General features: G+C 41.7%; 1 protein-coding gene across 4 annotated transcripts in view; it reads right to left on the bottom strand.

Annotated features, from left to right (window-relative positions):
- Positions 1-12980, bottom strand: part of WASF2 (WASP family member 2) — a 73006-nt gene that overhangs the window by 15972 nt on the left and 44054 nt on the right. For 2 of the 4 annotated variants that reach the window (XM_045782001.2, XM_045782000.2), the window contains one exon: positions 5674-5846. In XM_045782001.2, the coding sequence (XP_045637957.1) occupies positions 5674-5803 (130 nt within the window). In that variant the 5' untranslated portion in view covers positions 5804-5846. Of the gene's footprint in view, positions 1-5673; positions 5847-6116; positions 6283-7351; positions 8078-12980 lie in introns of those variants that run through there. The other 2 variants (XM_045782002.2, XM_045782003.2) reach the window with 2 other exon arrangements.

The raw sequence follows: 12980 nt of genomic DNA, 5'->3' as shown, positions 1-12980 counted from the left end.
TTTCTAATCAAGGAGGGAACAAGTCTTTGCATACTGAACGAGCCTGTGATTTAAACCACCATGGGAAGCTCCTGGGTTTTGGCTAACGAAGCTGCACTTCTGTTTCACAGGCTGAGGATCCTACCTGATCCCTGTCCACAACACAGCTAAGTTCCTATAAAAACCATACTGCATCATGCTCATCCAGCTAATGGAAAACCGTGATTGGAAAGCCAAAGCAGATAAACATACAACATTACAGGTGCAAAATGAACCAGCCTCAAAAATATCTGTTAACCAGGGCACCTGGCTGGCTCAGTTGGTAGAGCATGTGACTTTTGATCTTGAGGTCGTGAGTTTGAGCCCACGTTGGGCGTAGGGATTACTTAAAAAAAAAAAAAAAATCTGTTTACCAACTAGCTATTCTGGAGGAAAAGAAACCCCCAATCAACCCACCCTTAAGGCACCGAGAGAGTACCCAGGATTTCCTGCTCCTCGGTGAAGGGAGTAGTGGTAGTGCGAGTAGTGGCTGAATGTGGCACAGTGATTTTCAAGATAAGATCTTACCCCCAACATATAAACATGCAAACACTGAGAATGCTATTTGAAGAGGGAGTGAGATGGTGTGAAGGTTTCCCCACTGTCACATCATCACATCAGGCCCCGGGCCTACTTATAACTACAAGATGATAATGGAAGAAGCAGTGGACTTCAATCAGTAAAATCCGGATTTAATCTCAGTTCTTTCTATTTATACTTGCATACTCTTCAGCAAGTCACAATGTCTCAACCTCAATTTCCTCATCTGTAAAACAGGGGTAACTGTATCAACCTTACCAAATTGTCATAGGATTAAATGAGCTAAAAATGTTAGGTTGTTACAACGAAATTCTTCCTTATATTGCTCGACCACATCAGATGACTTTCAAGACTGTGAGTATCTAAATATGCTGTTTCACACTTACAGGAAATTTAAGATATAATTCCAGTCAGCAATATGAGAGTCCCTATTCTTCAAGTACTAAATATTACTCCACTCTCTGAAAACAGAAGTGTGATACTTACATAGGAGAAAACCAAAGTACCTTGTTCAGAGTTAAATTTCATTCATTCAGATTACCAAGACAGACCCACTATCACATCAAGACATTCATAATCGTTATCAACCACATTTTGCAGGAGATTCCAAAGCAGTCTTCAATTCTTTTCTTCCCTTAGCAGAACTGTTCAAATAAAATCTTATGCAGAAGTGAACAGGTAAAACTATTTTTACAAATGTGACACCGCTCTTGCTTGAAGTCTAAGTGAGAGTCTTGGAGCCCCCCAGTGGCATGGCCCCACTACACTCAGAAAACCCAGTATCATACCACGATTTCTTTTTTTTTCTTTCTTTCTTTCTTTCTTTCTTTCTTTCTTTCTTTCTTTCTTTCCTTTCTTTCCTTTCTTTCCTTTCTTTCTTTCCTTTTTTAAAGATTTTTATTTACTTGACAGAGAGAGAGGGAACACAAGCAGGAGGAGTGGGAGAGGGAGAAGCAGGCTTCTTGCCGAGCAGGGAGCCCGATGCGATGTGGGGCTCGATCCCAGAACGCAGGGATCATGACCTGAGCCAAAGGCAGACGCTTAACGACTGAGCCATCCAGGCGCCCCCATAGCATGATTTCTTAATTACCCATGTGAGGTTCCATTCTACCGGGTGGTCAGGATACGGATTCAAAAGTGCAGGCTGGCTGGCTGTGCCTATATTTCCTAAGCTATGGCAACTTAATATGTGAAATACCAATCTCTCTGCACTGAGGGAAAATAAAAATTCTGGATATGCTATCATGGAGCAATCCAAGACTGTGGAATTTTTAGTTTTGTGCTTTATCCATTCCATAATCAGATTTTGCCTACTAGACCAAGCACTCCTGGCTGTAGTACATGAGGCCACGAGGTCAAGGTCATGAATGTGAAGCACATATGAGCCTATTCCTGCCCCACTGTCTGCAAGATGAAATTCTAGTCATCTTTCAAGGCCTGGTTCAACTCTAACCTCTTCTCTGAAGCTTTCCCTAATTCTCCCTATACTCACATACCATGCACTGACTCCCCATAGAAAGTATTACTTCCTTCCCTATATTCTCTATGCAGGAACAGCATGGAGTGGTGGAGAGAATACAGACATGAATCATTCAACAAACATTTACTGAGCTTCTATTGGGTGCCAGATACTACACAAGATAAACACTGGGTTTAAGAATAAACAACACATGATTTCTGCCTTCAGAGAACTTTTAATTTAGTGTAAGAGATACAGATAATTTTCAACATAATGTGGTAGGTAATAATTACAGGCACATAATAGGAGCTCAGAGAAGCACCTAGTCCAGCCTAGAGGAGGTCCTTGAGCTAGGCCTTGAAGATCAGCAACAAGGATGGTGAGGGTTCTCCAGGCAGGAGGAATAACAGCAAGGGCACTGCATGCAAGTATGAGAGACTATGGTCTATCTCAGAAGTACTACAAGTAGTTGATAATTCATTCTTTCTTTTTTCCCCTTTCCCTCTTTTTTCATTAAAAAATTTTTTTTTCTTTTAAAAAGACTGTAAAATGGGAGAAGATGGATTGCGAAAAATGAGACTGGAAAGGAAGGCAGGTATTGAAAAGTCTTGAATGCCAGACCAAGAAACTTAAACAATCCCACAGTGAGGAATAGGGGAGATTTTTAACATTTACACCTTTATTTAAAAACATTTTTGGGGTGCCTGGGTGGCTCAGTCATTAAGCGTCTGCCTTCGGCTCAGGGCGTGATCCTGGCATTCTGGGATCGAGCCCCACATCAGGCTCCTCCGCTGGAAACCTGCTCGTTCCTCTCCCACTCTCCCTGCTTGTGTTCCCTCTCTTACTGGCTGTCTCTCTCTCTGTCAAATAAATAAATAAAATCTTTTAAAAAATAAAAAATAAAAATTAAAAAAAAAAATAAAAACACTTTTTAGGGACGCCTGGGTGGCTCAGTCGGTTAAGCATCTGCCTCTGGCTCAGGTCATGACCCCAGCGTCCTGGCTGACAAATAAATAAATAAAATCTTAAATAAATAAACAAAATTAAATTAAAAAATAAAAACACTTTTTAGGGGCACCTGGGTGACTCAGTAGGTTGGGCGTCTGCCTCCCGTCACATCGGGTTCCCTGCTCAGTGCGGAGCCTGCTTCTCCCTCTCCCTCTGCTTCTCCCCTGCTTGTGCTCTCTCTACTCTCTCTCTCAAATAAATAAATCAAATCTTAAAAAAACATACACTTTTTAGGGGCGCCTGGGTAGCGCAGTCGTTAAAGCGTCTGCCTTCGGCTCAGGGCGTGATCCTGGCGTGCCGGGATCGAGTCCCACATCAGGCTCCTCTGCTATGAGCCTGCTTCTTCCTCTCCCACTCCCCCTGCTTGTGTTCCCTCTCTCGCTGGCTGTCTCTCTCTGTCAAATAAATAAATAAAATCTTAAAAAAAAAAAAAAATACACTTTTTAAATTGCAAAAGTTAACAGACTTAACTTTCAAAAAGTCAAACAATTCAGAATTACAAAAGTAAAAAGTGAGATTTGCGTTTTGAGCAGACCACTCTGGCAGGGATACAGGTTTAAGATTTACAAGATTTTTAGGTTTATAGATTTAAGAGGGTTGAAAAGAGAAAGGGAAGCCAGAGGGAGAATAAGGCAATCGTTCAGGTGAAAGTCAACGAAGGTGTGAACCAGGGCAGTGTTGGCAGAGACAGAGAGTACAGGACAGAGCTGAGAAATTCTTTGGAAGTCTAACTTTACCTCTTACTGGCTGTTGTTTCTCTAGGCAAGACACCTTACTTTTCTGAGCCTTCATTTCTTCACCTGAAAAATGGGAATACCACCACCTACCCTTGAAGGATCATCAAGGGGAATAAATGAGACCATCTATGTCAAGATCCTATTAAAACCTGGCATAAAGTAGGCAATCAACAAATATGAGTTCCTCTCTCACCCTCTCCCTTTAAGAATTATTTATTTCTGTCTCCTCTGGTAGATTAAGAGCTTCTGGAAGGAGGAGACCATTTCTTATTATCGCTGTATTCCCTCAGCATCTGGCACATAAAATACGTTCGATACATGTTTATTGCATGAATAAAGGGTCAGTCAGCTCCTCAACATGAGGAAATCTTGTTTCCATAGGCACAGACCAACCCCGGCCCTCAGATCGGCTTCCTCCAGACAGGAGTGGTCTGATCACAAGTGGGAGAGTGAGCAATGACATCCATCAACGCTACCCTGGAGAAACACCTGAGAGAGAGCATAACTCCTGCTGAGTGAGAGTAAGAAGCATCATTAGCTAGATGTCCTTTGTCCTATGGCGAAGGAACCAGTGTGTGATTGACTTCCACCCATTTGGCCTTCTCAGGGTGACAGAAGCAGAAATGATGCTTTTAAGAAGCAGTGAGGCTCTCTACCGCCTTCCCGTGCTTCCTCGTCAGCTGCACTGCTGTTGCACTGCTGTCAGTGTTCCTTTGTGTAAGACAGGCGCTGGCAGGGTTTCATTTCTTCGTGACACCCATCCAAGTTTCCCTAAGCCTTGGATCAACGGAGCTAGGTAAAGGCTTAGGAATCTCAGGCCCCATATATCGTATGGTCACAGAGCTCTGTCTCCTCAGGGCCGTGTTTCTATCTGGGGGAAGGCAGGCTTTCCTGGTATCCCACCGCCTTCACTAAGGGCAGTGATGTGATAGGAGGGGTGAGTGACTGAAATAATTCATACCAGGATGCCTTTGCTAAGGAAGATCACTAAAATGGCAACCTGACGGACGTTCTTATGGGAGCTGGAGCGGCACTGGACAAATGCAGAGCCTGTCCAAGCATCTGCCCTTCCCATACCTCAGCTTCAAACAAAATCAGCTTGATTAAGAGTGAAATCCAAACCCATGCATGTACCCCACCCAAGGCAATCTCATTCATTCTTGCCAATTAAAAAAACAACAACAAAAATACCGTTGAGCTGGCTTTTCTTCAGCTCCAAAACACACTGGGCTAACCCCCATCTTTCTCCTAGAGAAAAATGGCTCCAGCTACACTTTGTGTCATTGTGTGTAAATGCAGCTTGCAAAACTCCCAATACCCTAGAGGCTGCAAAAGTAATTTGTACCCTGAACTTGGACCTGGGGGCTTGCAGCACAATTAAATGTGTACCAGTGTAGACAAGTCAGCTAGAATCTCTCTGAGTGCATGTTTGCTTTACTCCTCTTTGGGAAGAAAAGTTAGGGGGAGGGGGTGCCGGGTAGATAAAGACTATTGGCACATTTGAGGCTTCAACAAAGTCAGCTACATTGAACAGCTCGTGCAATTACAGGCACATTCCCCAAACCAAGATACTGCTCTGTGAACCTCCCACTTTACACACAGAGAATTCTGCTCTGTCATTCCATCTGCAGTTTCTGCTGCAGCCCTTCCTGCTACCCTTCCCACAGATTTCTTTTGAAGCAGGTGGAGGGGGAGGTGGAGGGAACCTAGAGGGTGGTGGTAGATGAAGAAAGGGTTGAGAGGAAGAATCTGTACCAAAAAGGAACCTCTCTTTCGGGAGGGGAGGATACATTTTCACATTACCTAGGGAAGGCAGATGGGGGAGAAATAGGAACACGGGAGGAGAAGGAAACTAAATAAAGAGCACCAACGACCCCTGAGGGCAAAGCACAGGCTCTCTGCGGCACTCACTCAGGCTGCCCAGCTGTCGGATGACATTTGCCAGGGTGATGTTGGTCACGCATTCCAGCTCGCTTCTAACGCTAGGCAACGTCTGACGGCACAGGTGCCTTGGCTCGATGTTCCTCGTTACTAACGGCATGGTGGACCTGCTTCAGGCAATGTTCTGAATGATGAAAAACAACCTAAAAAAGAAATAACAGGAAAGTATTACTCAACCACAAATTCCAGGCACACTAGGGCTGTGTCTTTCTTTTTTTTCCTTTTGTCTTGCTCTGATCTAAAACAGCTTTTAAAAATCTTCTCTCCCCCATCATTTTTTTCTTTTTTAAGACCCCCCCCCCACTCCCCACAATCTTTAGGGTTTGCTATTAGAAGGCGTGCTGGATAAGTTTAGAAATTCTGAACTGGTGACTGCTGGCTGAGTTACACAGGCAGCATAAAAACCTACAAACCTTAAAATAACAACTGTGCTCCAACCAACAAGAGTCTCCAGAGGCAAGGAGGCATGGTCAGAAAACAGTCCATTCAGCAGGCTCTGGAGGGTACAGACGGATCCTATCCTTGGTGTGTCCATAATCAAGACAGATCAGATTCTAGATGATCAATTATAAGGATCAAAAAAGAGCTACTGTCATCCGATAATCTCCACAATGAAATTATTTTTTTTTAATTTTTGGTTTTTTAAAAAAGATTTTATTTATTTATTTATTTATTTATTTATTTATTTATTTATTTATTTATTTGACAGAGAGAGACAGCCAGCCAGCGAGAGAGGGAACACAAGCAGGGGGAGTGGGAGAGGAAGAGGCAGGCTCCCATTGGAGAAGCCCGATGTGGGGCTCGATCCCAGGACTCTGGGATCACGCCCTGAGCCGAAGGCAGACGCTTAACGACTGAGCCACCCAGGCGCCCCTCCACAATGAAATTAAGTTGCCAATAGTGATTCCACTGATCTACATCAGGACATAACTTCTCCAGTTCTTCTTGATGGATGACTGCTAATGTACAACTGAACACTAGCTGCCGGTGTCTATCAACAGTACTAAAGTTTCGTCTGTAAATTGACAGAATTAAAGAATATCAAGGAAAGTTTTACATGTTCAATATGTCAAACACGATGCTGAGCAAACTGTGCTGTAAGATTCCCTAGTCCTTTCTCTTCTACCGAACAGCTCCCTTTCCCTCTCTCTCTCTCTCTCTCTCTCTCTCTCTCTCTCTCTCTCTCTCTCTCTCTCTCTCGCATCCGGTTCAACACACCTGGGCCAAAGGCTCTTGAGACAGCAGGAAGTGTCTGGAGCAGATCCGGAAACCTTCCAGTTACCGTTTCTTATCCTGTCAGCTGAGCCCCTTTCCCTAGGAAATCCCCCACCACTTCAGGTTCATGCTGAGCTATTGTTTTAGAATTAGATTACCAAATTCCTAGCTTTACAAGGAGAGGAGGAGGTTTTAGTCTCAACAAAATGGGTATGACTACAGCCAAAGGCACAATGGACTGGTCCTGTTTCTGTATCTTGAGAAACTGAAGAAATTTACAACAGCGTAATGGTTTTCATGCTAGGGAAAATGCAAATTTGCTTCAAATGAAAAGGTAAAGCATAAAGGTAACATACCCACATCCCCAATATTGCAAACTCCTCATATATATATATATATATAATTTTTTAAAGCAAAGCAGAGGTTTACTTACATCAAATCTTAAAACACCAGCTCATCACCAAAAAAAGTTGATTGTGAATACAAAATGCTTAAATCAAGCTAAGTATCGTAGATCTTAAAAGTGAACCAACATACTGTCTGACCAAAAGGAAAAGAAAAGAAAAAAAAGCCCTTCAGGCTCAAAGGGGGAGTAGAACCCTTTGGAACAGACTGCTCCTTGTTATGGACATTCTGATCTACTAAGAGTAAAAATAAAACAGGAAGCCAGCAGCTTGGGGAACAAGATTTCCTGTCACCAACAGCAACAGCCCAAGAACCAAGAGAATCAGCTGTTTGCTCATAACTTTGAACCTCCCTTTAATAGTCACTATGTGGCAGCTGTGCCTATCTTTGGGGTGCAGAGGTGTTTCCTGAATATTTGTCTACTGTCTAAGGAAATAACTTTCATTCCGTTCCTCTGCTAAGTTACCCTTTGACTCAACAGGTTTTCTAATCCACACTCTGGACTTTCCCTTCCAGTCTAACTCTTCTTTTACATGATGTAGAGGGTTATCAGGTACCAGGACGCAATCGTTAGTAACTCATTGGTGAAGAGTTTAAAACAAGAAAGGAGGCAGGAGGTTACAAATTAAAGAACCTCACAGGGCTCTGTACACCATCCTTTGAATGCTCTTAGATTCTCAAATTTCAAGCTTTCTGGAAGAACCAGAAATTCAATGATGCAGCCAGAGATGACTGAAACCAGCCACTGTAGCTCCCTCTATTTGCAATCATTTCAGTATTTGTTCCAGCTTCTCAAAGAAGCTAAAGAAGCTAAAGAAGCCAGATCCCCTTGAAATTCTGTGTTGAATGTGGCCACTGACAAGACATTCCAGACGTTCTCTCTGGACACCTAATGGAAACAGGATTCCAGATGGCCAGGTACATGTACAACTAGGGGCCAGGGAGGGGGCACTTCTAACACCTCGGCACTTTAGCATTTATGCTTTCCCAACGGCCTTGAGTAAGCAGACACAAATGGATTCAACTCTATGTCATATGGATGGGGAACCAAGTTTTCAATATCAAGATGGTTTTCTCTTACCAAAAAAGCTAGTTGCCACAACCAGCTAGAGAGTACTCAAGAAATGACAATATGTAAGTATCTATCAAGACAAAACAACTAGAAAAGTAAATCTGCTACTAAACAAAGTCATTTAGGGGCGCCTGGGTGGCTAAGTCTATTAAGTGTCTGCCTTCAGCTCAGGTCATGATCCCCAAGTCCAGGGATAGAGCCCCTCAGCACCCTGCTCAGTGGGGAGTATGCTTCTCCCTCTGCCCTTCACCCCATTCGTGTGCGCTCTCTCTCTCTCAAATAAGTAAATAAAATCTTTTTTAAAAATAATAAAAAATTTTAAAAAGCCACTTAATATATTTCAGAACCACCAAAGAGACAAGATTGCCTATTATACGGAATTACCTGATTCACTGTTCATTTTCCTTTTGGATAATCAAAGTTAGTTATATTCAGTGTAAGAAGTACAGAATTATGCATGATCTGAAAACACAACAGTAAATAGACCAAGAAAAAAAAAAAGTCTACATTCCAGTGAAGATAAAACTTAGAAATGGGCAAAGACTTCCAAGGCTCTTGACTCAACTCAGCTTCAAGTTGTGGAGTTGAAACATACTTGGGTTCGTACCCCGACTCTGACACCTTACTAGCTGTACAATCTCGGGCAATTTTCCTAGAGACATTAAATAATTTAACATATATAAAACGTCCACTATAGGGCTAAGAGAAAAAAGGTAGTTATTTGTAGTTCCATGGACCCTAGGAAAATCTTCCTGTAAAATCAATTTTATTCATTGATAAAATATTTTTAAACACTTTTTTTTTTTTAAAGATTTTTTTTTTTTATTTGACAGAGATAGAGACAGCCAGCGAGAGAGGGAACACAAGCAGGGGGAGTGGGAGAGGAAGAGCAGGCTCCCAGCAGAGGAGCCTGATGTGGGGCTCGATCCCATAACGCCGGGATCACGCCCTGAGCCGAAGGCAGGCGCTTAACCGCTGTGCCACCCAGGCGCCCCTAAACACTTTAACTATGGAATGCAATATTCACACAAATTTAAAGATGAAACCCTAGACTTTTATGACATTTAGTGGGTTTTGTTTGTTTTTTTCTGGAGGTCGCTCCCAGCCAGGCTTCTGGATCTCCTGAAGAACGTACATTCTCTCTCCACTCTTTCACACTGAGTTCTTCATCTGATCCACAGAACAAAGAAAATGATTAGAGTGACTATTTTCTCAACTCTCCTCAAGACTGTACATAACTAGCACCATTCCAGATGCACTGGAGAAAAAGTTAATATATTACATACAATGGATGCCTAATGGCATTAGGGTTTAATTCTCTCATGGAAATCCAGTTGAGAGAGACTCCTCTATCATCAGTAGTCATTTAGTGGAAAATTTGTGGAGTACTGGGTGTTTAGAAACCACTGAATTAAGGAAGTGACATGGTCAAATTTGCATTTTAGACAAATCATTCTAACAGAAGCAAAGATGTTATATTTGGGCAGGAGAAGGCTGCAGGTAAACAGATCAGTTGGGACTCTTCACAGGCTAAGAAAGAGACCACAGAAAAGGAGAGGCCCACTACAGCTAGCAAATATGAACCGAGAAGCCAGACAGATTGCAGCGGTGAGTCCATCCCTTCAAGTCCTATTTGCTACACTCTCCTGATACTCCGGAGTACAGCTATATTCACAAAGTGATAAAATGTATGTTTCTTTATTAAAAGTATCATGAAAAGAGGTAAATGCTAGTGCCAGTGACAGAAGAGAAAGTGAAGAAATCTAAGAAAGTAGTGGTTCTCAGCTGGAAAAAGAAGTTTGGGATCCATGAAAGAGTGAATGAACTGTCTTCACAGAATCAATCAAGCTCTTTTTCAGTTATATTTTACTTTGATTAGGGAAACTATGCTATAGTGATATTTGCCAATTTGGGGATTTGAGGTCTTACACCTTGGGAGATGCTACCCAGGAAAGGAATCAGAACTACTGAGAAGATAAAAGTTACTGGGAAATAGAATTCAGTTTAGTTAGCTCCTTTTAATTAGAGCTGTCCTATATTAGAATGGGTTTTCTTCAGGGGTCATGAGTGCCTACAATCCTCTGGATGACCAGCTATCAAGAATGTTGGGGGAGACATTTCTGGATTGTAAGATGTTGATGTTGAGAGGTCAGACTGGATGACTTCTACAATGCCTTCTAAATCAAAGATGATATAATTCTCACTCTGGGTTTCAGTTTCTTCATCTGTAAAGGGACTAAGCCAGATGATTTCCTACAAGTTCTAAAATTCCTAGATTTGCTTCTACCTAAGTTGCCATAACCTCCTCACTGGCCAAAGTCCAATATCCAACATCCACTGCATTCTGAACACAAGGCCAGAGGTGGGTCTAAGAAATGTAGAGAGGGATGGATTATGGCTATGAATCAAGCCCTTCTCCAGATCTAGATCCATCTAGTTACTAGGACCTGTAGGATATAGAATGGTCCAAAGGATGTTCCAGACAGAGTCCTGAAGTTAAGTTATTTACACCCTGGGAGGCTCCCAGACTGATCTGGGAGTTAGCTATCCAAGTACGTCCAAAGGAAAATTTGCCTTTGCAACAGTTCCAGACATGTAGCCAGACTCAGCAGCAACCCCATCTTTACTCCTGGCTATTTTCAGCCTAAGGGACTTGAGAATGAGTCTGAGAACAAATAAAAGACTTTAGGCATCCCTCCCTAGCCATGGCCTGGCAGTATACAGACCAGTCTAAACTGTCAGTACCACGGTGGGATTCATGCTTTGAACTGGAAATTGGATGAGGTGTTCTCTCAGGACCCTTCAAACAGTAAGATTCTACAAGTTTGTAAATTAGAAGTTATTACAAAATATTTATATATCACATGTTGTCAGTGTAAAGTCAAAAGGAGACTTTGAGATCTGCCCTACACTTTTACAACTCTGATCCCAACACTCTGAGGCAGAAGTGGTGTGAGGTGAGAAAAACTGAGAGGTAGGAAGAAGGTAATGAAGGAAGGCTACATATAAGAGAGGACACATTCATCTGTATCCCACTCTGAATTCCTGTCATTACCAGGACAGAAGACAGATGACTGCTCATTTTGGCAGCAGCATTTATCACTAGCCATTTATTATAAATAAATATACAATACTTCATGTACAGCCAAGGTCACTGATAACACCTGCAGATTTCTATGGTTACATGTAAAAGTAAGTATATCTGAGCTATAGCAATAACCATAACAACAGAAATGCTTCTCAAGGCAGTTCCTCTTTGAAACACACCCCCAAAATGCTGATCAGCAGTAGCAGGGGATGAGAACATGTGGGGATGTTATATGTGTGGCAATTAGGACTTCTGCTTTCACTTCAGCATTTCCCACTGTACTATAGTTAACAGCACTTTGGATGGGGGTATATGAGAAGAGCTTCACTTTGTAGACCAGTTTCCTCTTTCATGAGACAAATTTCTTTATTTCAAAGAATATGCATTCCACAGGGGTTCAAAAATTTCAACTGAAAAGTCAAATAATTATTTTATTTCAAAATGACAGACAACACACAGGCCTGCTGTAATCTAAATCTGTCTATTAAAATGTTTAAATTGCATACAGCAGTCCTCACTACCATGCAGCAACCACAAGGAAGAATGCCTCATTATAGACTTAAGCACCCACCCACTTCCTGTTGAAATACAGGGTGAGGCTGAACCTACAAATATAACTAGACTCCCTCCAAACACAAGGAATTACTGACAAATCAGTTTAGGTCACTGGAGTAATGTCTAAAAGGGAGAGCGAGACAGAAATGGAACTACTATAGTGGACAGAGAACCAAAAAAAGCTTATTTGTGATCTAAAACCAGGAGAAACTTCCAATTTCCTAAAGTAATGACAATGGCTATGAACCTACATTCAATAAATCTAAGGCTCCTTCTTGTCCTGATTTGGTTTGGGGAAAGTGGCCCAGGAAACAGGACTTCTGAATTCCAGTATCTTACTCCTTGAGCACACTGTACATCTATCAAGAACCATTCACACTTGGTAATTCCATAACTTTCTATTACCTTTTGAGGGCAATACCACCTTTTGTTCTTACCTTTATTACTCTTTAGGCTCTGATCATAGCTTTGCTCTTAAAGCTAAAACTGGGGGATCACTTTCGCCTCTAAAATTGTTTTTTTCTAGTATCAACTAGTCCATAGAAGACCGCCTCTTAAATGGCCATAATGAGGCTCTTTTTCAGTGTGATCGTCTGGTTGTCCAAAAGAAAATACATTTAAATGGCAGAGTTGGAAACCTGATTCTAGTTCTTAACCTAATAATGACTGGCAAACAGGGAAAAAAATTTCAATTCATTCTTCTAGTACAGCTTTGGGCTGCACTAAAAAAATGCTCAAAAGATGTATATTAAACTGAAATTTTGAAAATAAAATAAAATAAACTGAAATTTTGTTTGTGAAGTATTCTGATCTCCAAAGAAAAGATTTATTCACATAAAATATTTCTTATATCTCTACCCTGGCCCAAGTTCCCTGTTATGTATCCACTTACAATACACAGGGTCTGCAATGTTATCACTGATGACTTTCAGTTACAAACAC

Source organism: Ursus americanus, chromosome 33 (genome assembly GCF_024610735.1).
Source record: "Ursus americanus isolate L20-20 chromosome 33, mUrsAme1.1.p, whole genome shotgun sequence".
In the NCBI taxonomy this organism is placed as follows: Eukaryota; Metazoa; Chordata; class Mammalia; order Carnivora; family Ursidae; genus Ursus; species Ursus americanus.
Note: the sequence above shows the minus strand (reverse complement) of the source record. Positions and strands in the feature narration are given on the sequence as shown.